The 26211-nt window shown below is 54.4% G+C and overlaps 8 protein-coding genes across 8 annotated transcripts; 2 read left to right on the forward strand and 6 right to left on the reverse strand.

Moving 5' to 3' along the window:
* Positions 1–1411: 1411 nt before the first annotated feature.
* On the reverse strand, positions 1412–3812 carry B0I36DRAFT_28415 (uncharacterized protein). Its single transcript, XM_046151555.1, has 2 exons — positions 2921–3812; positions 1412–2851 (listed from the first exon to the last, which is right to left on the reverse strand). The coding sequence occupies exons 1-2, from the start codon at positions 3627–3629 to the stop codon at positions 1566–1568; spliced, it is 1995 nt and encodes a 664-aa protein (XP_046007257.1). The 5' UTR covers positions 3630–3812; the 3' UTR covers positions 1412–1565.
* A 1146-nt stretch (positions 3813–4958) lies between these two features.
* Positions 4959–5452, reverse strand: B0I36DRAFT_333698 (uncharacterized protein; the record flags this gene model as incomplete). Its single annotated transcript, XM_046155253.1, has 1 exon — positions 4959–5452. A coding segment is annotated over one exon (494 nt), but the record flags the coding sequence as incomplete, so codon positions are not given.
* A 3785-nt stretch (positions 5453–9237) lies between these two features.
* On the reverse strand, positions 9238–10135 carry B0I36DRAFT_333704 (histone-fold-containing protein). Its single transcript, XM_046155254.1, has 2 exons — positions 9801–10135; positions 9238–9723 (listed from the first exon to the last, which is right to left on the reverse strand). Exons 1-2 carry the CDS (start codon positions 9946–9948, stop codon positions 9560–9562), a joined length of 312 nt encoding a protein of 103 aa, XP_046007259.1. The 5' UTR covers positions 9949–10135; the 3' UTR covers positions 9238–9559.
* A 1164-nt stretch (positions 10136–11299) lies between these two features.
* Positions 11300–12192, forward strand: B0I36DRAFT_333706 (histone-fold-containing protein). The gene is made up of 2 exons (XM_046155255.1): positions 11300–11838; positions 11905–12192. Exons 1-2 carry the CDS (start codon positions 11473–11475, stop codon positions 11947–11949), a joined length of 411 nt encoding a protein of 136 aa, XP_046007260.1. The 5' UTR covers positions 11300–11472; the 3' UTR covers positions 11950–12192.
* Positions 12160–13630, reverse strand: B0I36DRAFT_434972 (2-hydroxychromene-2-carboxylate isomerase). Its single transcript, XM_046162740.1, has 4 exons — positions 13328–13630; positions 13143–13211; positions 13032–13062; positions 12160–12959 (listed from the first exon to the last, which is right to left on the reverse strand). Exons 1-4 carry the CDS (start codon positions 13400–13402, stop codon positions 12475–12477), a joined length of 660 nt encoding a protein of 219 aa, XP_046007261.1. The 5' UTR covers positions 13403–13630; the 3' UTR covers positions 12160–12474.
* An 11-nt stretch (positions 13631–13641) lies between these two features.
* On the reverse strand, positions 13642–19555 carry B0I36DRAFT_275501 (uncharacterized protein). The gene is made up of 2 exons (XM_046151375.1): positions 19192–19555; positions 13642–19119 (listed from the first exon to the last, which is right to left on the reverse strand). Exons 1-2 carry the CDS (start codon positions 19371–19373, stop codon positions 14106–14108), a joined length of 5196 nt encoding a protein of 1731 aa, XP_046007262.1. The 5' UTR covers positions 19374–19555; the 3' UTR covers positions 13642–14105.
* Positions 19556–19759: 204 nt separating this feature from the next.
* On the forward strand, positions 19760–21756 carry B0I36DRAFT_333715 (pre-mRNA processing factor 3-domain-containing protein). Its single transcript, XM_046155256.1, has one exon. The coding sequence runs from the start codon at positions 20155–20157 to the stop codon at positions 21640–21642; it is 1488 nt and encodes a 495-aa protein (XP_046007263.1). The 5' UTR covers positions 19760–20154; the 3' UTR covers positions 21643–21756.
* Positions 21757–24717, reverse strand: B0I36DRAFT_387843 (DNA repair helicase). Its single transcript, XM_046161206.1, has 2 exons — positions 23888–24717; positions 21757–23805 (listed from the first exon to the last, which is right to left on the reverse strand). The coding sequence occupies exons 1-2, from the start codon at positions 24476–24478 to the stop codon at positions 21994–21996; spliced, it is 2403 nt and encodes an 800-aa protein (XP_046007264.1). The 5' UTR covers positions 24479–24717; the 3' UTR covers positions 21757–21993.
* Positions 24718–26211: the final 1494 nt, after the last annotated feature.

Consider the following 26211-nt stretch of genomic DNA (forward strand, 5'->3'; position numbering starts at 1 on the left):
GTAGAGGCCAGCTCATTACTGTGGCTATGTCATAGCAATATGGCCCCGCCTTTGTTGATTTGCTGCCATATGCCCGTTCGATCACTGGAGGAAAACCCGTCGAATGATCAGCAACACGACAACAACCAAATAACGGCGCTATCTTGTGGCCAGTCAAAGATTACGACTTCCAATGATAACGCTTTTGCAATGAGGACGCCTAGATCGTGATTGCACTCGCCTGCATGGGATCACCATCACGAAACATTATCGCACCTTCAGAGGTCGTGCACTCAAGCCAGGACCGCAACAAGGACAAAGGATCGACCTGACTACAGCCGAAAGGGGCTACATTTACAATCCTTCCCCGGGGTGGTATTTCAGGAAACTGGAACTAAAGGGTGCAACGCCAAGCGAGGGCAGGGAAAGGTTTTCTTGGTCTTTGTGACGTGAAATGTGGGTGTGTGACCACCCAGGGCGAGCAGGGGAGGGGCGGAAGTGGGCACGCACAGGCATGAAACCCGGCTGGTATGACGAGGTGCACGTCTGGGTGGAGGGTTAGAACTGGCCACGCTCTCTCCCTAGGGCCAGGGCTACAGCAAAGATGGCACCAAGTAGGCCACCGTGTCGTCCTGTAGTGGTATCGGTCTTTGCTTGCTCCCGTATTACACAAAAATCGTAATGTGCAACCTTAGCTTGACTCGAGGCTACCAATAAGTGGGCGGTGCTCGCGGGGGAGACATTGTGCTCAGGATAAACCCTGGCATGTCGCGGCTTATCGCGACACACGACACAAACTGGACGTACATGCACTGAACATTGTTACAGCCTGCCTTCCACATGGACGACGAAGTTGAGCTCTCTACCCGGCAAATCTATCATTAAACCCTCATAATTAATTACAGTACGCTGCCGCTCGCGATGCCAACGAAACCCAACTGTACGAAGCGAAATAGTCGTGATAAAATCGTAATGGACTCATCAAACACGTAGCATGAAAGCCACGCATCTTTTTTCTCTAAACCCTCTGATGTTGATCGCCATAGTTGGTATACATGTGCTGGTTGTACATTGGTTCAATTCGTCCCAAGTGGAAAAGAAAAAAGCGCCCAGGACGTCATTAGAAAACAAGCAAAACAAATCAAACGCTTGCGAAACGCTGCTAGGGACAAAATCGAATGCAGCCCAGGTGTGTAGATCATCGGAAACCCAACCGCAGAAGCATGACGAGATTGCCCTGAAAGGAGATTGCAATCACATCATTTTGCGCGGTCCATGATGGCACGACGAGGGGTATTCTCGCAGGGGTAATGACGGCACTGGTGAAATGTATGGAGGGGGCCAGACACCATGATGTCGACGACGGGGTGTAGGGGAGGCGATGATGTAGGTGGTGCTCGTGATGGAGGTGGGCAGACGTCACCCGTCCAATCAGGCATTAATGATGTGCTGATCACTCCCTCTCCACACTAGCGCCATGAAGACCCTGCATCATCACCCTCAACGTGCTGGACCCTGAATTTGGTGGGCCCACACTGTAATGGTGTGCCCATGGCCTGCCCACTGGCAGACGTCTGACAAGCAGCTTACGCCGCAGTCGCTCCACCCCGTCGCCGATGCTTGCCAGGGAATTCGACGTCGGGATGGCACACCCGAAAGTGCCGTGTGAGGGCGTCCGCCCGACTGAATGTTTTTTCCTCTGTACACAGCTCGCAACGGACCTTTTGCTTCCGGGCGTTGTGGATAGTATCCTCATGCCGTGTCAAATCGTAAGGCCGAGAAAAGATGGTATTGCATGGCTTGCCGGTGCTTGGGTTGATTCTCTCGCACTTGTGGGGTCCTGCCTGACTGTTCAATACACTACCCGGCATGCTGGCATCTGCCGTCGCGACCGGACCGCGCAAACTGCTAAGCGCATTGGCCTGACGGTGGCCCTCTCGCTTGTGTTTTTGTAGTAATGCTGGTGTGTCGAAGCGGCGAGTACAGCCGTGATAGGTGCATGTATATGTCCCGCCATCGGCGGCGGTCCGAACTGGCCTCTGTACTGGACCTTCGGTGCCAAAATCTGAGAGGCTCCCCTCCATGGAGCTGACGCGGGATGATAGTGTCGCCGGTGTGGACTGCTGCGATGGCCGTGGTACGAAAGGGTATTGCTGGGGTAATTGTTGTGGTAGCTGCAGATTTGTAGGCATGGAAAAGTTGAAGCCATTCTGCAGTGGCGTCGCAGTCATCATTGCCTGATGATACGTAGGCCCCATGCGCGGCATAAGTTGCTGCTGCTGCGACTGTGCCTGTGCCACATTGAGTGATTGCGGCTGCTGTTGATGGCGGTGCTGCTGCTGAACCATTGGGGTATTCATTCGGTGCATATTCATGGCATCGAAGCCCCCGCTTGTATCATTAGCATCAAATAGTGGGAAGTTGTTCATATCGTCACTATCGTTCAGCTCAAGGACCGCATCTTTTGGAGAGATGGTGTTCGGAGTGGCCTGCTGTTGCGGCGTGGCTCTTGCCGCAATTTGGGCTTGTGCTTGCCTCTCGCGCTCTACTTTGCACAGGTCTCGCTGCTGCTGTACCGGCTCAACCTTGGTTGAGGCCAGACCGGCGGAGAAGTCGTCAAGAGGCGCAAAGTGAGGCGAGTCATTGCGGAACGGTGATCGATCCCGCGAAGAGTTTGAAACAGGCGACTGGGCTGCGCTGAGGTGCTGCTTGTTTGCGGCCTGTAGTCTTTGCGCGAACAGTTCGTTGCTGGGTGAGACCGCAAGTTGTGTCTGTGGTGGCGGTGACATGGTAGTCATCGCGAAGTGGGGGTTGTACAGCTCGTCACCAAATACATCCGTCATGGTGCGGCTCAGCTTGGCAACAGGGTATGCTGTGAGGACAGAGTGTAAGTCTTCTAGTTCGTCGTTGACAAGTGGGTTTTCGAGCATGAGGGTCATACCATTCTTGCCTCTCCTTCTCGACTCTTCCTCCACGTCATGTGTGGGTGTGGCGGGTGAGTCACCACCCGCAACGGAGCTCGCCACCGACACTGGATGTGAATTCTTCAAGGCTGATGATGTGCTTGATGAATCTGTTGGTGGTGCAAGACTTCGATCGGGTCTGTCAAAACTCGAGCCAAAGCTCAGGTCTACTGAAGGCCCGACGCCACTGCCGCTGGTGGTCGTGCTCGTGGTATTGTTGCTGCCATTGAACGCGGACAAGGCGGTTGTGTAGTAGTTGTCACTGCTTGCGAGAGACTTGCCGAAAGAGTAGTTTGCATCGCCACTGGTAGCCAGGTCTTGGTAGGAGTCGGCAAGAGCTGAATCGCTAGAGATGGCAATCTGCGGGTGAGAGGTGCTGGCGGCGTATGGTGAAGCTGGGCCATTGGAACCAAGAGATGACAACGAAGATTCTCGCTGATGACCGAAACGATGTGTGACTCTTGGGGTTTGCTGTGAAGCCATCTGGCTCCACGACGCAGTGTCCGTCGAGGGCATGAGGTCAGGAACCTGGCTGAGGCTCTGAATAGGGATGTTACTGGCAGGCGAGGTGACCGCGGCGAAGAGGTTGTGCTGCTGAGGGTAGTGGTAGAGTGATGAAGGTCGCGACTGTGTGGCTCGTGGGTAGTTGGTGTTGTTGGGAAAGTTGTGATTCTGGGCGAGCATCATATTGAGACGATATGATGACGGCTTCTTTGGAGTGGTGAATGCTAGCTGTGGGGAAGAGGATTGTCCGGAAACGTGGGTGGCGAACGGTGACTTTTATAACCCGACTAGCACGAGGTGACAAGGACAAGACAGGGCATGCCCCCCAGATAGGGTAGTGGGGACGGGAGGCTATGATGCAGTGGGAGGGCGGGCTGGTCTGCAACTAGCTCGGGTCTAGTTTCGTCCCGGCTGATACACTCCGTGCTGGACCCAGTCGACGAGGACGGATGATTTGTCAGGGAGAGGGAGTGCTTTGTGTTTGGATATAATTCTGGAAGGCTCGGCGAGAACAAGTGTAGCCAGTGTGAGTGGTGAAGCCGAGTTGTGGTCAGGTACTTTGGCGCCTGGGCTGTGACGAGGAAGATGTGGAAACGGAGAGAAACCAAGACTGGAAGGGAGGGGAGGACCGCGATTTTGCTAGATGGAGATAGAGCCCAAGGGCTCTCAAGGGGCCTGACGGCCACAGGCAGGAAGCATGAAGCAGCATCATCGGCGGGTGGCTGCCGACACCCCTCTCCCCAAAGCCTCGACACCCTTTCAAGTCAGGGTCCACGGACGCAGAGGAAAGCGCGAGGAGGGTGACAGCTGGGGTGGGGCATCCGGGGCTTGGCGCTGGTTGCGAGTGACGTTCGTGACGTAGCTGGCTTGACCTTTCGGCTTCGGTGGGCCCGCGGGTGGGTCGCGCGGTCCCGGGAATTCCAAGGGTCCAGCTCTGGCGCCGATCGTTGCTCTTTCAAAGCCTGCTCGCCCAGCTGTGGCTTTCTCCCCAGAGAAGCACTGCACACTGCCACAGCTGGCGCCACACTTCCAGGGTCTTGGGCTTTTCTGCCATGAACTTGGCTGGAGTCGCGGGGCGATTCGATGAACAGAGTGCTCGTCTGTACAGACGCCCAGCATTCATCCCATGCGTGCACGACATGCCCAGCACGAGCGACACCCGGGCGGCCTCCGGCAACCACCATCCAGCACCTCGCTCGGCGGACGCGATGTCTCATGCGGAGAAAATTCTGCGCGGCCGGGTGTGTGCGGGCTCGGGCGGACTTTTCATCGAGCCACAGCAGCATATGCCGATGGCCTCTGGACCGCCGCGGCCCCTCCGCAGGGCTGAGGTTCCTTGGGGGCTTCCGCTGGCCAAGGTGCTGACCAACCTCGCCCTGCCCGTACAGCTCGCCCAGCCCCCGGCACTTTGCCATATCCCCGACAGCGCCGAGCTGCAACGTTCTCTCTGGACTTTGCACGCTTAAAGAGCAGGCCGGCCAGCCTGTCTTACGCAGGTGACAACGCGGAACTGTGTTGAGAATGCATCGCACAGGCAGGCCCTCGTGACTCTTCTCGCGAGCACTGCCTGCACTTCTCGGAATTCGGGACGGTGCCGTGTCGGGGTTAGGGAAAGATTGCTGCCTTGCTTGCCGGTGACAAACAACTTGAAGCGCTACCTGCCAGGCCTCGACGAGTAGAACAATGGTGACTTGGTCAGCACCCGAGAGCGAGCTGAGCTGAGCTGTGCTGTGCTGTGCTGCACCCCTTGCAGCTCGTGGCCGTTGGGACGTTCTAGAACACGATACGCGCCTCCAGAACCACCTGGCCACGATGCATTCAGTGGGTACCGCTGCCATCGTGCATGCCGAAACACGGATGGCAGGGAGGACCCAGAACAGTTTGCACAGTAGCCCGGTCCGACAAGCCGTGGCTGAGCGCAGCGCCGTCCCGGAAACCACTATCAAGAGCACGGGCAATTTCGGTGCGCAGAGACGCGCACACGACTGAAAACTCTGCAACAGCATGTGCTATGTATGCAGGTGCGGAGGTGGCTTGCGATTGTGTAGCAACGTTCGACTTCCGCGGGTGTCCAGGTGGCCTGTTGCGCGAGGACCCTTCTGGGACAACTCGCGCTCTCGCCCTCTACCACGGCCCGTGGCTTATGGCTGACTTATGTAATCATTCCTCCCTCCGTGGCTGTGCTATTCTTGAATCAGGTTCCATGCGGGAGAAAAGCGGAGAAGCACATGGTGGGCATTATGCTAATGGCCTCGAATGGTTGCATTCTGCATTCGCGCGTTTGTTACCCGTCGATCGCCGTCTGCTTACGTGTCGCTGACCCATCACTGACTGACATGGAGGAAGAATCTCTTGAGTCTGCTCCATTGTGCCGTGTCCCAATATCCCGGTTCCCCTTTGCCCACTCGTCTCGCCTTGGGTAAGGCGCCAGGCACATGTCCAAGCCACACTTGGCCACCTCCACGATCCATGGATGGCATTTCCGCCCTGTCCAGGCCCAATTGGATAGAGCGCTTTGTCGTGACGATCTACCTGCCTGCAGCACTAACTTTAGAACTGTGGATTGTGGATGTGACTGACAGGAACCGGCTCCTCTCGTGGCCCGCATCCTTCACATTGTCTTCAACGGTGCCTTATCATTGGATTTCTCCTCCATGTCTTTCGCCACCTCAGGCTCAGGCACAGGCACCAGATGTCCCCATCCCCTTGCACGTGCCCATCTTGCGTGCACCAGGATGCCGATGCATTCGAGGCGGGCCAGGGTGTACAAACAGGTGTTCTCTCGTGGAATCTACACCAGTATTTAGCTTTCTGCTTTACACGTGATTTCGTGACTCATCGGCCCGCCACCATATCGCTCGGCTGCCTCTCCACGGCTTTCGAATTCCTGTTCCGATTCGCATGAACAAGCCATTGTCCATGGTCGCTTGTGCGACAGGCACCAGGAAATCTCCTTGTCAGACCACCCCTGACCTGGTCAGCGAAGTGTTGCCGTCATGTGATAACAGTTTGTGGCGTTGGCTGACGTGCTTAGCAACGTGCTGTGAGACGGGCAATTCTCACGCCTTGCCGGGAGCCGTTCTCGTCAACTCTGGATTTACGCTAAACACTGAGTTCCAACCATGGGCTCGGACAGCCGCGTCAGCAGATGGGTTCTGCTCGAGGTGTCTGGCTAGGCATCAGACTGTGCCTTTGACGTGGACTTGGTTGCGCGTGTGGCCAGACACTTCGCTTGCTGCCTATTCGCACCCGGCTTTGTCATTTCCCTAGAGATCGTTCGAGTCGTACATCGAACGCCCCGGCCAGTGCCTAGCCAGCCATATCCGGCTGTTGGACTATGGTTGAGTCGTGGTCTTTGCTAGGCCAATCTACGACTTATCCGAGGAGTACGTAGGCTGCTCGCCATGGCGCTGTGCATCAGAACGGCGGCGGCGGTTTGTTTTTACTGCTGTAGACGTTGAACACCCTCTCCATCACATCTTCCACGTGATCTGTGCACCTCTCGTCGCTAATATCCAGTAATGGACCTGTAATGTTCGCATTGTCAAGTACGTCGTGCTTCACCCCGGTCACCAGCCCGAGCGCGGAGTCTGATATGGCCATCTGTCTAGCGGAAATGAGTCATGTGACTGGCGATAGTGCCGAGGTGTGTGGCCGTGCTTCGATGACTTGACTTCTTTGCCAGGTGGGAAGGAGTGGTGGTCACTCATCTGTCGACAAACTCTGTAGATGAGCATGTAGTGGTGAGTTTCTCGAGACAGAACTTCCGGTGTGGTCGACAGGTTACAAGTGGTCGAATGAACAAGAGTGCAACCTCGTCATCTTTTGAAGTGCCGCGATGCCGCGGTGCCACCCGTGGCATCGACAGATCGAGATGCATGTGTACTCGGCATTGGGAGTTGCTCCAGATAGTCCAACCATCTCAGCAATCATGTAACTGGTTGGCGGTTCTTCAGAATATTACCAATCACGCCGCTTCCGCGAATCGATGCTTTCTCTCCATTTCACCTCATTCATGCTACATGCCAGTTCTCCTCGGAGAAGAAACCGCCGCGACATATATTCACGTCGCGTAGCTATGCTGGGACACATGGGGCATAAGAGCACCAACTCGAAAACCCATACTTTGCTTTCTACCAGGTCCAGTGTCTTTGGAGAAGTCAGATAGTATTTGCATTTGGCCTCAAGGCCAACCTGTGTAGTACCCATCCAGTCCCTATGTCATGGATGGTTAGAAACATGTGACTAGTCTCGACTAACGTGTCCAGGCGGTTGCACGGATCACGACGTTCGCTTGGATTTGCGCCATTGGGCAGAGTGAACCCTGAGTCTTGGTGTCCAATTTTGTCACATTCACTGTATACTGACTTGTTGCTGCCACTTGCCCAAGTTGTGCGGTTTCCATCACGTCGCTTGGTATTGGCAGCGACCCTCCAACCCCGTCTCCTTCGTTTCTTTTTCTGAGGCACCACCAGTGTTGCAGTGACTTGCGACAACCAGGACGTGTTTTAGAGCATGCCCTGGAGGTTGCTGGAGGTTGCTGGTTAATAAATAAAAACATTTGAGTCAAGACACCACTAGGAGCGATGAATCACGAGACGTGCAACTGGCCGTGGGTCGCTCTACGGCCTGGCTTCATTGGTGTTGCTGTTTGCGGGATGGTAGTCTCACCTTGTCGTTCAACCTTGCTAGCACCCGCTGCACCATCTTAATGTTCTTCGTGCGAGCTTGGATCTCAGGAGCGAATTCGATCTGAGATTTGTAGCCCACTTGCATGCTCCAGTCCTGCGCGTGCTGGTTGTCGCACGCCTATGAGTGCCTCGCCGTTCTCGTAGTGGTAGCCCTGGTCACGTCGGGGATGACGGTCTTTGTCCCTGTTGACCAGCTGGAATGCACCATTTAACCTGGTATGGAAGTTGCCTATCTCGTTCTATACCTGGTTGATACATGTTGCCTATGCAGTGAACAATTGCCTGTAGGGTTGGGAGTATGTGACGTTGATATTCTGAGGACGATTGCGATAATTGGGAATAATTGTAATTCCAATATGGAACTGCTAATAAAAGTTGTAAAATCAGCCAACCGACCAATTTTCATCGAGATGCTCTCAAACGGACGCCACAGGCCACCAGGGCCAAGCACAAGAAGATAGTACAGAACTGCAGTGCCACGCAGACATTTTCCAACCAGTATCAATCCCGAGCGTCAGAGTTGCACACGCCTTTCAAGGTTCCTGGAGAGCTTGCCTGACCAAGCTACCCTGCACTACTGCACCAACTGCGGCGTTTTCGAGAGGCAGGTCCCCACTTTCAGAAGTCTGCCCACCACCGCCAAAGGCAAGCTGCACTTGCGCATGTCCCATTCAACGCACGGCGACCGATCACAATCTGGAAATGGTCACCTCACCAAGAGATGAGAGCCAGTCATGTACACATACAAATTGGCAACCTGAAGAGATGCGACGGGCCAAATATTAACGACATGTCTAGATTGCATACTCATGCTACCAAAACGTAGGAGGCAGGGAAAGACATTGCACCACCGATTACCAGCTGCGCATCACATGATAACTGAGTATGCGGGAAGACGCAGAACGTTCCAACGCACAGACAGCATGGTGGCAATCGTGCGGATAAACAGCACAATCACAACCAGATAAGACGCGACACGGCCATGACACATCAACAACCAGCACACCAAGCAGTGCACTCACAGAAGGGAACACGAAAGCGCGACGCGACGAAGACACGCCAAACAAACACACACGCCAACGAACGAGAAATGACAATAGTTGATGTTCAAAGCCCGCGTACGGGCAGGTGTCAATTGAATTATGCCGCACCTAGGCATCCCATAACTGGGCCAACCATTTCTCCCGTATGGTACAGTGATAGCTTGTGATAAACATCCATAGCTTTATAGCCGAAAAGCAAAAACAAAACCCAATCCCATTTGATTCATCATGACGAGCCGCCCACTCGACGCGTCGTGTTGCGTGTGTGGATGCGCAGGCGGCTTTCCGCGCGAAGAATGACTTTCATAACAGACGTGAACTCCGTGTGCCCCGAACCAGCAACCCCAATGCGACCCCAAGTGGCAGAAAAGCGACACGCTTAACCACCGAAACCGTACAGGGTGCGGCCCTGGCGCTTGAGAGCGTAGACAACGTCCAACGAGGTGACGGTCTTGCGCTTGGCGTGCTCAGTGTAGGTGACGGCGTCACGGATGACACCCTCGAGGAAGGACTTGAGAACACCACGGGTCTCCTCGTAGATCACTGAAAGGAAACATGAGTTAGAGATCAGAACACAAGACGCGAGCCCACACGATAGTGCGCGCGGGAAGATGACTTACTAGCAGAAATACGCTTGACACCACCACGACGCGCGAGACGGCGGATAGCGGGCTTTGTGATACCCTGGATGTTGTCACGCAGAATCTTGCGGTGGCGCTTGGCACCGCCCTTTCCGAGGCCCTTGCCGCCCTTGCCGCGTCCAGTCATGTTGACGGTTTGAAGAATGTGGTTTTTGTGGGAGAAGAGTGTGGGAACTGAGGCGCAGAGGCTCTCTGATATGGACAGGCGAGGATGGAAGAGTGGTAGTGGATGATGGAAGTGGTGAGATGGGAAACAAGACTTGACGTGGGGAAGGCGGACGCAGGTTAAATACGGAGGGGGCGAGGACGTGAGCTGCGCGCCAGATCAGCCAGCGCAGATGGAGCCGGTGCAGACGCGCCGGGCAGGTGGGGTCTGCAGGTGCACAATCACACCGCAGGGTCGGCAGCAGCCTATGCCAGATCAGGCCAGCGCCCCCCCGAACGCCTGTTAAAAACAACGTCCGCAGCTACGGTGCAAATTTCTGATTGGCCAGCACCGAGGTCGCGGCCTGGGCTCCATCATTTGATCCATCACTTGCACAGCGGCCGCACAACGTCCAGCAAGCATGACAAGAGGGCGAAGGGTGCGCAAGTGTTGACACTGGCTGACACACTGGGACAACACCAAAGTTATGCACATGCTAATTCACCGCCACATGGGCGCACCTGACATTGGCCACTGACGGCTCATTCACGGACGAGCCGCACTATGTTTGCGATGAATACATATCGAAGTTCGGACCATGTTCAGAGACTACACGTTTCACACTTTGCGTGCGTGCCTAAGGTGGGCAGGCCTTGATGCACTCTGTCCAGGCTCATTTCCGTGGCAGCCAGTCAAACTGGCACTATGTTGCATGAACTCGCTAGTGTCCCGTGTATCTGTACAGTGCAATGACGACATGCAAGTGTGCATCACTTGATGCATGCCTGACGCCGGACACGTGCCAAGTAGCAGATGAGCTATCCTGGCCATCTCTGTCAACATCTTCAGCCATGCGCGACGCGGTGCTGCCTGCTGTTGTCCACTTCGTGTCGTGCCGTCAGAGACCCATGTTTCGTGGTGGTGATTGCAATATCTGCAAGCCAATGACAATTCGCGATGGATGGGGTGGGCGTGCTACACCGAAAACAGCGAAAGGGATGTGATGCACCCAATCAGAAATCGGGACGGGTTTTGGATGGTGCTGTTCCACCGCCAAATCGCCCGCGCAGAAAAGCAGCAGAACCGCACCCCTGTCCGGCCCCTGGTCAGACCTCGAGTCTGCCACAACTTGATCACTGCATTTGCGCAGCACTTTGCGGGCACATTCTGCTGCAAACACTGCGCGCTCGCCACCCACCCTACTTGTCCGCCCCACACACACGCATCCACATCCGCGGTCGCGCCTGCCCTGCCTGTGCTCCAGATCAGAATCACGCCCAACTGCCGCCCGCGCCTGCCTGCCTGCACCCACTCTGCACCTGTGCCTGCACAATCAGCCAGCGCGCCCGGCTGCCCCAGCTGTCACATATTTAACCCACCCCCACCTCTTCCCATTTCTCTCTCCCTCCTCCATCATCCACTCACAACCATCATCTCCATCTCCAGCCTTGTGCTTCATTCCATCCAACCACCACCACCACAACATCTTCACATCCATCCATCACAATGGCCCGCACGAAGCAAACTGCCCGCAAGTCCACTGGTGGCAAGGCTCCCCGTAAGCAGCTCGCTTCCAAGGCTGCTCGCAAGTCCGCCCCCTCCACCGGTGGCGTCAAGAAGCCTCACCGCTACAAGCCCGGTACCGTCGCTCTCCGTGAGATCCGTCGCTACCAGAAGTCGACCGAGCTCCTCATCCGCAAGCTCCCCTTCCAGCGCCTGGTCCGCGAGATTGCCCAGGACTTCAAGTCCGATCTCCGCTTCCAGTCCTCTGCCATCGGCGCTCTCCAGGAGTCGGTCGAGTCTTACCTCGTCTCCCTCTTCGAGGACACCAACCTTTGCGCCATCCACGCCAAGCGTGTCACCATCCAGTCGGTCAGTACTCACCAAACCACCACAGCCTTACCATCTGATGCACATGATAGCTAACAACCTCCGCAGAAGGACATCCAGCTCGCCCGTCGCCTCCGTGGTGAGCGCAACTAGATTGTGCTTCACGCATAGTCTCTCGGGGAGGAGTTGACAATTTGGGTGGATGCTTATGATACACCTTGGGATGGCATGACGATTCGGTTTTTACAGGGCAAGGGTAATAGGCGTTATTGAATGCGTTGATATTTCTTCATATGCACAAAGAGGCATCGTTGTACATCAGTGCGAGGCAGCTGCCATTTGCGCTGCGATACTGAACTTGACAATTGATCACGAACAACAAAAAACCTAAACAAACCTGGCCTGTCAGACTCTGCACCACTGTGATTGCCACTGCGCGTTTTCTACTGCACCCCAAAGCCATGCCCTTGTCGCGTCCCGATCTCCATCGATCAACAAAAGCGAACGCGACCGTGCACGCGGCGACCCACCAGCATCGTCGCCCATGTCACGATTAGTTGCGAGAGTGGTACCTTGGCTGAAGGACGTGGGAAATTTATCTGCACTGAGTACCACAAGACGCGTGTGCGAGAACATATACCAAGTTCATCTATTCACGAGCAGGATCTTGCGCCGTCTTCACATTATGGCTCTCCATGCGCGACTCGGTACTACCCTTTCTAGGCTGAGGAAATCTGCCACTTGACCCAGGTGGTCGACGCCCCAGAAGGAATCCGTTTTGCCGTCACTTGTCGTGCAAACAAACCATGGTGTCCCAAAGGCACCAGTCTCGAAGGCCTTGTCAGTATTGATCTTGAGCGCCGTCTTGCCCTCGGTGTCGGCCTGCTGGATGACGCTCTCGGCGGTTTCACCAGCAAGCACCTCGCGCAAGATGGGCCCAAAGACCTCCTGTGTCTCAATGGCTTTGCGGTTGACAAAGAACTCGTGGAAGAGTCTTTCAACAACGCGACTTAGCTGCTCCTGGTCCTGCTGAGGGATGAGGGCGAGAGCGCGCATCGTGTGCATCGTGTTGGGTGGGAAGTTGGCCACCAACTCGTCGTGCATTGGTATGTCAAAGAGGCGCGCCCAGCGCAGGCGCTCTACCGTAATCCATTTGGCCTTGTCTGCCCCCATGTGTCAGCCACAAGGCAGAGGAGAATCCGCACCGTCATCACAGCCGTCACGTGGAAACTCACTCTTGATAAACACGGGCGGCGAGTTGCCACACTGTGGTAGAAGTTCACCATTGGTCATCTTGTGTTCTTGTGTCTCGGCCACATGAGCCCTTCCGAAATCGTTGAACTTACCGCCTTTAGAAGTCCACCGAGGAACATTGGCGTAAGAGTCAACTCCACGCCCTCAAAAGTGACATTATGCTACAGACGAGCCAATGATGTAAGTAACTAAAGATTGTTCGCGGCTACCAAGTTGTCACAGCTGGCATGGCATTGTAGACGCAATGTCGCCCTTAGGGAAGGACATGGTAGCATACCTTGATAATATGGAATGCCTCGTAGGCGAACGGGCTGACGATGTCAAAAAAGAGGTTGATCTTAGGAGGAGGCATGACGACTGAGGAGATGTGGCAGTGTTGAGTCTCACTAGGGCTATCGCAGGAGATGTTGGTGCTAAGAATAACCGTGCTATACAGTTCGTCGTCGATTGGTGCACCTGCTGCTAGCGGTAGCACGATAATTTGTACTCGTCATGCAAAGAGAAGCAAGCAATTCGACGTGAGTCACCGGCGAGATTGGACCTGAAGCAGAGGATATGTCGGAACACAGGAACCAGTCGGGTGTTAGGAGGGTCTGCCAGCCACAGCTGTGGTACATGAGCGGCAAATTCCGCGCTCGAGGAATTCCCCCGCACCGCTAGATCGACTTAAGAGGCGAAAGCCCGAGTCCCGGCATTACACCGCAACCTCAGGGATGTCCTCACAACACGTGACAATACAAAGGATTTATTGTCGCTCGTGATGACTTCAGGCCGAGGCTGAGGCTGACGCTGATGCAGTCGCGGGCAGTTCCGGGTGTGACAGCTAAAGCAGGTCCCCGTCCATGAAAGTGCCTTCACTCCTCATGTACCAGAACTCTTGTAGACAATCATACAAATCTATTCCACAGCCGGAGATAATATTGAGAGCACGACGCAAGACTTAAAAACACAATTTGGTTCGCCGAAATCACCTGCGCCTACATGAACGCCACACATGCCTCAGCTCGACCCTCAATCTGCATCCCAGCAGCTCCCCATCACCAACCATTCCTGCATCACATGAGATGGCCCTTGCCATTTTTGGCGTGTACACGAGTCAGCACATCAAAGGCTCCCGTGCCGACCTTGCTGAGCTTGCCCATGACAATCCTGCCACTAGGCGTTGTGAGATCGTCCCAGTCGCCGTCTAGGACTGCGTCCTTGAGAAACCCGAGAGTGGTCTCGAAACTCATCTTGGTGAATGGGCTTACATTGCCCTTTAGGCCAATGCGGTTGAAGGCCGTAAAGCCGCCATTCCTGGTCATGTAGTCGCCAATGAGGTTCAGGTGACGGGGGTCCACACCGATACCGTGGCCGCTGAAGACTCCACTCAACTCCTTGATGATGTTGGTTCGAGCAGCCTCAACACCATAAGTCTTGAGAACGGCGGCGATATCGTTGGTCTGGATTGCGTTCGGGTTGATGAAGGCGCCGTAGTTCTGCATGGCCACCAGGTTGACCCCGTTAGTGTGGATGACTGGCTTTTTCTCCGTGTTGCCGGTGCGAATATCAAAGACATCGTCCTCGGCCACGTAGGTACACGATCGAATGCCCGGGATTTGCTGCACAAGCGCCTTCCGTGCTGCATCCTGCACCATGTTCAACATGAGGATCTTGGGAATGTTGGAGTCGAACTCGAGGGTGAAGTCACACCACTCGCCCTTCCTCTCGTCGCACTCGAAACGCGATACCATCGGAATCCTTTCTTTCACACGTGCTTCTCGACCACGGCTTGTTTTGTCGTTGGACCTGCGTTTTCCATCACCGTCTACTGCGTTGCTGTCGCTGTCTTCATCATCTGATGAGACAGGCGGGCTGCCGCCAAAGCCTTCGTCTTCGAAACCGTCTGCGTCTTCATCTTCAGGTGTGCCTTCGCGCATCTGCCGTTGGATCTCGTCATCTTCATCATCGTTGGCCCCGTAGGAAACAGCTTGGGCGCGATTCGCCCTCTGCTTGTCATTTGTGGCGTCTCCGTCGCCAATGTCGTCATCATCATCATCGTCATCGATGTCACGTTCAACCACTGCGTCTGGACGCGCTTGCTCTATTGTGCCTGACGAGGTACCAACATCAGGCACGTCCCGAGCCTCTGACTTTGCCTTGATCTCCTTCTTGATGGCCGCCTCGAGTTTGCTGAGAAAGTTCATTTCCACCGTCTTGAGCACATCAGATGTGCTGATGGCGTAAGTTTTACGGTACTCCACAGAGGGGAAAAACTCGAGGCGCACGTCGAACATCTTGGCAATGGCATGTCCGGCGCCTCTGCCCATACGCTCCTTGACAACGACTTGGTTGAGGACATGGGAGAGCGGCAGGATACTGATGGCCTTGGCAAATGTTTCGCGCTCGGCCTCCGAAAGCTCTTTGTTGAGGATCAAAGTCATGGAAGGCGTAGAAATGTGATCACTAGCTGTCATGAGGATCTCTCGTAGACGGGGAATACCGAGCGTGACATTCTTGGCCGAGTGTCCTGCCAAATGGAAAGTGTTCAGAGTCATTTGAGTAGAAGGCTCTCCAACGGATTGTCCGGCAACGATTCCGACAGCCTCGCCAGGCTCAACCAAAGAGCTCAAGTACTTCGAGTGGAAAATCTTTTCGGCATACTTGCGCGGCACCAAAGGTGTCTTGCTAGTCGAAGTTTTGGCACTCTTGTCTCCTTTCTCCTTGATGAGATTGTCGGCATTGGTCTTGACGTAGTCGGTGACCTTCTCATAGAAGCTTTCTGACGTAGCAAAGGCATGCCGATTCGGATTGAGCTCTGTCATGATCGGATCCAGAGTGTTTGGATCATTCGCTTTCGCCTGCTTAACGGCCTTCTTGAGATACTTTTGCGCAAAGTCCTTTGAGTTGTAAACATCTTGTTCCCAACCACGCTCGCCAATGCCAAGCTGATGAATTTGGGACGTCTGATTACGAAGCACGAAAGAGAAATCCTTGAGGTACTTCTGCTTCGTGATGTCCAGACCGTCTTCTCCGTACAGAAATTGGACCATCGTACCATCAGCATCTCGGACTGACGTGTCATATGCGACCTTCAAGCCCTCCATGCCCTTGATCAGGCAACGCTGCAGATAACCGGAACGCGAGGTCTTCACAGCGGTATCAATGAGACCTTCGCGTCCGGCCATATGATGGAAATAATACTCTTGCGGTCGAATTCCTGTTAAGAAGCGGTTGACGATATAACCGCCAGCCCGAATGTGTGTCTCGAAAGGTTTGAAGCAAGGTAGCGACTTGCCACTGACCATGAGAGGTACCCGGCGACCTTCCAGAACCTGCTGACCCAGATTGCAGGAAATGAGGTTGGCGTTGACGGAACTACCCTTTGCACCGGAGATAGTCATAGACTGCATTTGGTTTTTCGGAAACTTCTTCTCGAGGCCGGCAGGGAGACAGGCTTGGGTCACAGCGCTTGAAACGAGTCGAGAGCCAGAGTTCATCATGTGATCCAAACCTTCTTGTTTGGAATCATCTCTCATGACTTCTTCAAGTCGCTCTAGCAGGAGTGGATGTGTGCCATCAATGCCAGGTTGATCACCCAAGCTGACATGCTTGGCAGCCACCTGGAGACCAACTTTATCGGCCTCCTTGAGGGTCTCTTTCCGGAGTCTTTCGCCCTCGGGAGTAAGCACGAGATCGTCCATGCCACATGTGAAAGCCCGCATATTGAGGTAGCGCGTCAGCATGCGACCCATACAGCTCAAGAGCTTAGCAGCAAGCTCAGGACCCCAAACCTCGTGAATGGAATGGATAAAGCCTCCGGCGGCAGGACCGAGGTGGGCCTTGTCTAGAATACCTGTGATGAACTCGCCATCTTGGATCAAGACAGAACCTTCTTCTGTGAACTTGCCCCACGGGGTAGGGCCGACCTGAGATTTGCCAGTCAGCCAGAGGTCTCCACAACCAGCTGGCTTCATGTTTTTAAGAATCGTAGTGATGACCTGCTTTCCGGTCCACCGCTTGACAGGTTTCAAGACGGCAGGGGGAACGAGTTGCAAGCGTTCACTTGTGATGTGTCCGCTTTCCGGCCGCAGAGCGTTGTACACAAGCTGGTGATACGCGTTCTTGTCGAAGAAAGTGTCTTTGTTGCAAAGAGCAACTGAGACAGACAAGTGATCTTGAATCAGACCTCGCAATGGCTTGCCAGCAGTAGCAGACAAATACTGGTGATCCGTATCAGCGATGTTCATGGCCTCTGCACGCGCCACCTCGTTTTGTGGAAAGTGCATATTCATCTCATCTCCGTCGAAATCGGCGTTATATGTGTTGCAATTGGCGTAGTGCATACGAATGGTCTTCTCGCCAGGCAAGACCCTGGCTCTGTGACCCATGATGGACGGCTTATGTAGTGTCGGCTGTCGGTTCATCAGGACAACGTCGCCATTGCCCAGATGACGGTGCACTTTCTTGCCCTTGATGCCGCTATAAGTGTGACTTGTAGGGGCCAACAGCTGGTTGGCGAGGGCAACGCGGTCTTCGGCGGACTTGTTCTTGAGATTGATGATCTGGCCGTTCTCGTTCTCGATCGCAGCCGCGCCGGGCCACTTATCCGCACCGTTGATGACCGCTTGCTGCATCTCACGGAAGTTGTGGCTCGTGACGGGCTCGGGGTACGTTAGCTTCATGGCAAAGACGGGTGGCACGCCGATCTCGCTGGTTTCGATGTTCGGATCTGGTGAAATGACACTGCGAGCGGCATAGTTGACACGCTTCCCCATCATATTTTTGCGGAAAAGACCCTCTTTCTTCTCCAGTTTCTGTTTGATACCATCCTCGTTGCGCTTCCCAGCAGCACCTCGGATAGGGTTCCTGTCGCGGTCGATGAGCGAATTGACACAATCCTGAAGTTGAACGCAGGCCTCGTGCATTTCCGACATGTTGCGATGCCGAACGACGCTGTCCATATCTGGGTCGCGAGTTGTCGACATTTCGCGGTGGAGCTGTTGTATCCTCCCACAAGCAGTAAGAATCTGCTTATAGAGGGAGTTCTGCTGAGCCTCGGTGATCTGGCCCTCGCCCTGGCGCGCCTCAGGCCGGTATTTGTTTGGCGGGACGAGTATTGTCTGGATGAAGAAGTTGTCCGCCAGGATTGGTGGCTGCGGTCTGCAAGGGTCATTCGGCCGGGCGTTGTAGACCAGAGCCATGATCTCCTGCTCCTTTTCAAAGAGAAGGCGGAGGCGCTCCTGGATCTCAACCGTACTGACATAGCGTTGGGGCAAGCTTGCAGGCTTCTGCCCTTTGTTAGACTTGCTAGGTGTCTTGATGGTAGCATCACCCATGACGATGTCGCCGTTCTCATCAAGCTCGTCTCCCGTACCCTCCTCATCTTGATTATCTTCTTGCTCGTCAGATTGAGAATCAATGTCGGCCACGCCTTCATCGTGGTCATCACCAAAGGGCTTCTTCGCCGCAGCAGCTTTGGCGTTTGTGCGGATCACGAGGGCATCCTTGAGCTTCAAATTGCGCATGGCGTTCTTGGCTTGATCCTTGAGACTGATAGACTTCTCAAAGATTTTGACAAATTTGTCCTTTCTGTAGCTGGGAGAAATTCCGTTGCAAGACTTGCAAAGCCGTCCGACAGTCATGTCTTTGAAAAAGGCCTTGAGCACCTCCCGGCGTGTTTCGGAAGCACCCTCATGCTTCCCCGACCGAATGTCCTCATTTGAAATTCGATGACCGCGGAGAGCCTTTTCTGTGTAGGCTTTGTACATGCGGCTGACCTTGTCCGCGACGGTATCCTCGTCGACATCGTCGGCAGGCCCATCGGCGATCTCGATGCCCTCCGTCTCCGGAGTGATTTCGTCGAGGTAATTGGCGGCCCGCGTGAGACCGTATTGAAGCAGGCGCAGTTTGCAGGCGACGAGATCGAGGTCAACACGGCGCATGCGAAACCCGTGACAGTAAAGGCACTGGGCACGTAGCAAGCGCAAGACCTGGTCCATGAAGACTGGATGGTAGCATGGAACCGGAAGGTCGATGTGGCCGGCGTGGCCGGGACAGGTCGCAGGGCCGAGGTTGCATGTTGTACAGCTGAAAAAAAAATCATGGATTAGTAGTGCTTCAAGGCGATCACTCTACGCGGTTGTGCAGAATAGTCCATACAGTGAATCGGCCCAGGCCCCCAAAGCCGGGTCGTACAAGCCTCCGGGAATGGGGTTCAGCAGAGTATCGAATGTCGTCGGATTCTCGATCCTCTTGACAGACATAGACTTGATCTCGCGAGGGGTGAGGAAGTCGAAGTCGACAGCCGCGATGGCCGAGGCCACGGGCTGGGAGATGTTCATGATGGCGGATGTTGGGCGGATAGAGTCCGGAAGAGGCACAGCGCGCGGTGTCTATAGATTCCGTCGAGGTGCCCCGAATGATTTAGGGGGAGCCGAGGCTCATGCTCGGCGATGCGAAGACGGCAGCAGACTGCGAAGGTTGGGTCGTGGTGGTGGGTTGCAGAGTCTGCTTGTGCATGTACAGGCGCAGACGGACCAACCTTGGAAGCCTCTGTCGCAAACCGTCAGTTGACGGACCGGGCGGGCGCAAAAGCAAAGAAAAATGCAGAGCTCTGCTCCACGCCCGGGTACACTTTTTGGCGGGCTAGAGCGGCAGAACAAGGGTGCACCTGGTTCCGCCAGCTGCACGACCTGGTCGCTCCACTGGCCAGCACTTTGCGTGCACATGCAAGTCGGCCTCGAGGCAACCAAGGCACCAAGGTCAACCGCGCCCTCCACATGAGCAGGTACGGCAGACTTGGAACTGGAGCCTTGATCGCACCGACGCAGCCCACATCCACGCACCACTCCTCGAACCAAGCCGCGACGGCACCCCGCACGCAACAGTCTTTCCTGGAGACGATTACGGCCTCTGGTCATCTACGGCTACACGAGGGATACCTCACAACCCCCGTTTCTACGTCGCGACCGCAGCGCGGCCTGGGTACGACAAGTAGTTGTTCAGCTGTCGCTCGAGCCTGTCCGGAAATCACCCAGATCGTTCCGCCGAGTGATCGATAGCCGGTTTGGACCGACTTACTGGCCGCCTACGCCTCTGACAGAATTCCCAACTCGCCAGACCATGAATCGACACGGCTCACCGGCGCTTGGCGCCAAACACGATGCGGCCTCGCGAGTCCAAAAACCCGAGTCGGCCGCTGAAAAGCTTGCTGCTCTCAAGGCACGTGTTTCGGCTGCACTTGACACCAGCAAGGCGAAGGGTGGTCTCAACGTTGGCCTACATCCGGCGCTGGCCGACCTCGCGCAACCATCCGCATCGAAACCCTCAGACTCTAGATCAGCATCGTCTGGTTATGGAGCTCATACACAAAGTCGGTCGGCGAATGGAAATCAAGCTCGGACCAATGCCCAGAAGGGCAAGGCTTTGGACTTGTCCGGTCCCTCTTTGGAAAGCATGAAGAGCAATCCATATTACGATCCAAATTTGGGAACACAAGGCAACAAACCACGCCAGTCGCGCGAGCTGGTGTTCAACCAGAAGGGCAAATACATCCAGCAGGCTAATGCGCTTCGTCGTCAAGCTGCTCTCGAGGCGATGAAGAAGAAAATCGCCGAAAAGACACGCAAAGTGGGAATAGACGAGGATATAGACGTCGAGAAGAACTTTTCTGTCGAAGCTCCTCCAGAGATAGAATGGTGGGACGAAGGATTGGTGGATGGCAAGAACTATGACCTGATCGATGATCCATCCAAGCTCAAGATCGAGTCACCCGACTCCATCATAACAAGCTACATACAACATCCCGTGCAAATCGCTGCTGCCGATGAGAAGCTGTTGCAGACCGTCAAGCCCTTATACCTCACCAAAACTGAGCAGAAGAAGGTCCGCAGACAAAGACGCATGGCTGATCTCAAGGAGGAGCAGGCCAAGATCCGTCTTGGACTTGTGCCTGCGCCACCACCGAAAGTCAAGAAGTCGAATCTTATGCGCGTGCTGGGTGAAGAGGCCATCAAAGACCCAACACAAGTTGAGGCGCGGGTCAATCGAGAGATTGCCGAGCGACATGCGACGCATGTTGAAGCCAACGACGAGCGCAAGCTCACGAAGGAGCAGCGACATGAGAAGCTCCAAGCCAACCAAGAAAAGGATGCTAGCAAAGGCTTGCACATGCTCGTGTTCAAGATCAATTCTCTGGCGAACGGGCAACATAGATACAAAATCAACGTCAATGCGGAACAGAATGCGCTGACGGGCATCGCCATCATGCATCCCAAGCAAAACCTTGTCATCGTGGAAGGTGGAGCGCACTCCATTCAGAGTTACAAGAAACTCATGATGAATCGAATCGACTGGACCGAGAACGCACCATCAAGAGACAAGGGCGCGCAGAATGAATCATTGCGACAATGGCTCAAGGCTGAGGACGAAAAGGGGAGTTTGAAGGATTTGGCGATGAACAAATGCCAGCTGCTCTTCGAAGGCGAGATCAAGGAAAGGGCCTTCAGAAAATGGGGCTCCAAGGTCGCTGAGACGGACGCTGATGCGAGAGAGGTTCTGTCGCGAGCAAAGGCTGATAGCTTCTGGAACTTGGCCAAATCATCATTGTAATGATTTCAGGCACACCTCGCAAGCAGTCTCATTTAGCTCGTGACTAGTTATGGACATGTAGGCAGCTAGATTCAATATACCCAAGAGACCAGACTGCTCAGCTGTATTCGCCTTATTCCGGCTCCATCTCAACTATCCTCAAGTTTCACAAGGTGCACGCAGGTCTCATCTTGCTCATTTGTAGCATAGCTGCCTAGCTCGTCGGTTCACCATAGGAGAATAATGTCGTGCTCGAGAGGTGTGACAGAAGAGACTCTGAGATGGCGAGGCCATGCATTCTATCGACACACACTTGTGCTCACAATACAGCTTACCCATTTGTGGCCGGCTTTGTCCAAACTGTGCATGCAACTAGTGGCCATCCAATTCCATCATGCCCTCCTCGAGTTCGTCGTCGTCCATATCGTAGTCCATATCATACGGCTGATTCTCCTGTGCCCTGCGCAACGCCTCCATCATGGCATCCTCGCGGACCATCCCGTCCTGCAGTTCGCGGATGCGCTCCTCGTCGAGCTTCTTCTGATGTGCACGCAGGTCGTCCAGACTCCATGTACTGATGCCCTCCTGGTCCTTTGCACGCACAGGACGAGCCATGTCTCGCAAGAAACGCTTGGCTGCGATTATTGCCATGTCCGTGCTGAGATTACCGTCAACCTCTTGCATGGCTTGTGCGATCCACTTGGGGAGCTGCGTCTTCTTCTTCTGGAATCGTCTATCGGCAAGTACCATGATTCCGTAGTCGTCCTTGCCACGCAGTACACGACCCAGGCACTGCGCTGCATGACGCATTGCGTCGAACGAAAGGAAGTCGTTCTCCCGAATGCGATATGTCTCGCGCAAGAACTCGAGGCGAGCCTTCAGGATCCGTGACTCCGTGTACTGGAATGGCACGCCTATGCAAAGAACCGTCCGACCGTACTGGTGATCGAAATCTATGCCTTCAGAGACCTTGCCACGCGCAACACACAGCAGGATGGCACCTCGGCCATTGCAGCAGGCGGTGCGGTACGTCTCAAGCGCGAGAGATGTCTCTTGCGCGTCAGGCGTCTCAACGAGGATGAGCTTGTACTGCCAGACCTCGTCTAGAATGCCCATGCCCTGCCACATGCTGATGATTGACTCCATGTAAAGGTACGATGGGAAAAAGACGACCATGCCATCAGGGGTGACACGCGCAAACTCGGTCAACAAGTTGCCGTAGTTGCGAACCACACTTGGCTCATTTCTGACTTGAAAACTGGTCGAGATGTTGGCTTGGTCACTCCCTCGGGTGACGATCATAGGGAGAAAAGATCTTCTAGCCAGAGTCATGGTGTAAGACTCCTGCACCACTGTCGAGAATCCTAGCATCTTCGGATACATCTCGAGCGGAGACAGAGTGCCGGAGGTAATGATGACCGAGCTGAAGCGGTCAAACACGGGTTTGATGGCGATTGCCGCATCGAGACAAGTGAAGTGCAGAACGGGATTGGGAACTTCTGCAGTGTCTGACTCGAATGGTTCGAGAATGAGCAGGAAGCCTTTCTCGTAAGTTGCGACAAGTGTTGCGAACGTTGCAACCTCCTGCAGAGGCTGATAGTCTTCTATGTTTGTTAGCTCTAGAGTTCGGACAAGCGACGTCAGTCGCTCCGCGCAGAATCTCAAGGGCTTCTTTTCAATGAAGGTGTGCTCTTTCAGATGCGCAAGAAAGGATGGCGGAGTCTCTGAAATGACCTGTCGGACTTTCATGCGCGTCTTGAGGTACTCTATGAAGCGTGTGAGGAAGCTTGTAAAGTGCTCAGCTCTGCGGATATTCCCTGGAACGGCTTCTTTGAGCAGGTCATCTGGCAGTGCTGGATTAGCCATGAAAGCATCTTCTTGCCGAGCATCGCTTGCATCGCGGAGGCCCTCTACAAGTTTCTGATACTCGTTCTCGAGCTGTTCTCGGTCGGTCTCCTTCATCTCTCGGATCTTTCGATCCAAGTTCTGTGCACCTTTGGTGGCTTTCCGGAGCGAGTCCTCTGTGATATCTGTGCTAAGAGACTCGATACAGACGTTGTCGATGTTGTGAGCCTCATCAAAGACTACGATGCAGTCTTTCGAGAAGTCTTTCGATACCCGCTCGGCGATCTTAGGATCGAGGAGATAGTGGTACGAGTAAATGATTACATTGCAGTATTGCATCTATCATGGACGTCACGGACGTTTTGTCTTGCGTCAGTTGCATCGTTGACCTGGGAAAGGCGAACGCCCAGGGTTCTCTTACCATTCTCCGTGCCGTGAAGTACGGGCATTGCTTGTGACTCTCGCCATACTTGAGCAGATCATCAAATGTCCATACCCCGTTAGGGATGAGGTTGTGGGGTTCTAAGAGGTCCAGATTGTCATGGTAGACACACACTTCGACGTTCTCGCCCTTTTCCTTCTTTTCCTTGACGAAGCCAGCCGTGAGGCTCCGACATCGCGCATCAACAACAGATCCGCTCTTCTCCCTCTTGACCGATGGATGAAGGCAGAGGTTCTTGCGACTTGTCAGACCAAGTCCACGAAACTCCTCGGTCCGGCCAAGTTCCTTTGCGCGGAACTTTACGAGCTCCCTGAGTTCGGCAAGAGCCTTCTCGATTTCGGACATGGTTCTGGAGCAGTAGATAAGCTTCCTGTGCTCTGGGTAGTGCTGCTGATACGCCACAATGAGTGACAGGAGCGAGACTGTCTTTCCGGTTCCCGAAGGCATCTCCAGGACGCAGTGCCCGCCTGCATCGAGGGTCTGCTTGAGATCACACATGTAGGCATACTGCTCGGGATAAATCCGCGGATAAGGAAAGAGCACAGGAAGATCATCTATGAAGAACTTCATGGTGATTGCTTGCAGGCGGCCAGAGGCTGCCAAGTGACGAGGTTGTGAGGCGTGTAGATGTCGATCTGCCCCGACACGTGGATCTCAACCTCGCTACCTGGTGCCGTCTACTGCGATGCCCATGCAGTGGCAGGTCATGTGGAGGCAGAGTCGTACCGAGTGATTGTCTGCGTAAACTCCTGCAGAGCAGCAAGGGGCTTCGCGGTTCATAAGCATTGTTTTAACCGTGCTTCATGACGAAATTCCGCCCGTGAGGTAGCTCGAGTGGATCTCGACCAGGCAGCGACGGGGCAGTTGATTGGGTCGCTCACTTGAGCTCGGAGCTCTCCTGTCAAGCGCGTCCAAGGATTCTAAGGTTCCACGCCACTCACTCCGGTGAAGCGCCACAGTCAGGCTCAGCCACTTTCCTGAAGGTAACGTGTTGATGCGCCACAATGACTTGCTCGCAATGTCGTCGTTGTGTCTGACTGCCGAGCGCGCAGCCACCAAGAAGCGACAAAATTGTGCCTGCCCATGTGAGACGAGTTGAACATGGCCGCTAGGCGCACGAGGGGACTTGAGGACTAACTGGTATTTTTGGCACTTCGTCTGACCTTGTCATAGTGCATGACTTCAGATACTGGGGACTGCTGGCAAAGGTCAACAGGACAACAGCTGCCTGAGAAGACCACAAATTTTTTAGTCATGGAGAGTTCGACACAACAACAAAGAGTAGAACCACCGCGAGTCGCGGGAGCAAAGCGACACAGATCCCAGCATCAAATGGTCCACACAAAGCATTGTGTAACGTCCTTTGATCGTGACAGCTGCGAGTTGTTGAATTGTTTGCCAGTTTTTCTCGCTGACGGACTTGTTCGACAGGCGCAAAACAAACTGTGTCAAGCTACATCGCGACACCACAGTGTCACCAACGAGCCACGCGTGTGACCGTTTCTTTGTGGTTCAATTAAGCTTTGTTGATCTGAGCCCCTGCACGCTGCCCTTCATCTACAACCGGCCCGAACGACAAACTGCGCCGAGGCTCCCGCGCACGTGGGACTGGTGGACAATGGGCTGCATACGTGGATCCATATTGCTGACCTGGTGCCGATAGTGGTGTTCCAAGCGACATTCCTGCATGTGGCTGTCCAGTGTGACCCGAAATATACATGTGGAGGTTCGGCGTGCAGAGGTACAAACTTCGACCATCCGTAGAATACATCCTAGCGCATGCCAAGACCGGCCGCCCTGTCCTCAACCAACATCGACGTCTCTATCAGAAGCTGTCCCAGCTGGGTCGCCATCCTCGAAGAGTCTGGAAAAGCAGTAGTGATTGAGTCTGTGCATGCGTCTGTGCCACAAAGATCATACGGTCTCGTGACTGGGCTAAAGAATGGGACACGACCTCGTCCTCGAAGGCAGCGTGTCCCCCATCAGAGGACATCTGGAATGTGCGGGGCAAATCTGTGAAGATTGTACTGGATGACTGCAAGTCGGTGTCGCAAAAAGCCGCTCGACAACCGTCAGTGCCGAGTTACGGATTGAGTTGAACTCTCAAGGACACCTGTGCAGTATCCTGAATAACCCACGTCCTGCTCCATTCGGCCGAAGGTCTGGGGCATGCACTACGGTTGATATGTTCGAGGTTCCTCATCCATGATCGATACTTTCAAGTTGAGCAGCTCAGAGCGCGCTCTTCGTTCAACGGCCATAACTTAGTTAGGGCTGAAAGCAAATTACTCGTTACCCCACAA

The sequence above is a fragment of the Microdochium trichocladiopsis genome (assembly GCF_020744255.1).
Source record: "Microdochium trichocladiopsis strain MPI-CAGE-CH-0230 chromosome Unknown B0I36scaffold_10, whole genome shotgun sequence".
NCBI classification, from domain to species: Eukaryota; Fungi; Ascomycota; class Sordariomycetes; order Xylariales; family Microdochiaceae; genus Microdochium; species Microdochium trichocladiopsis.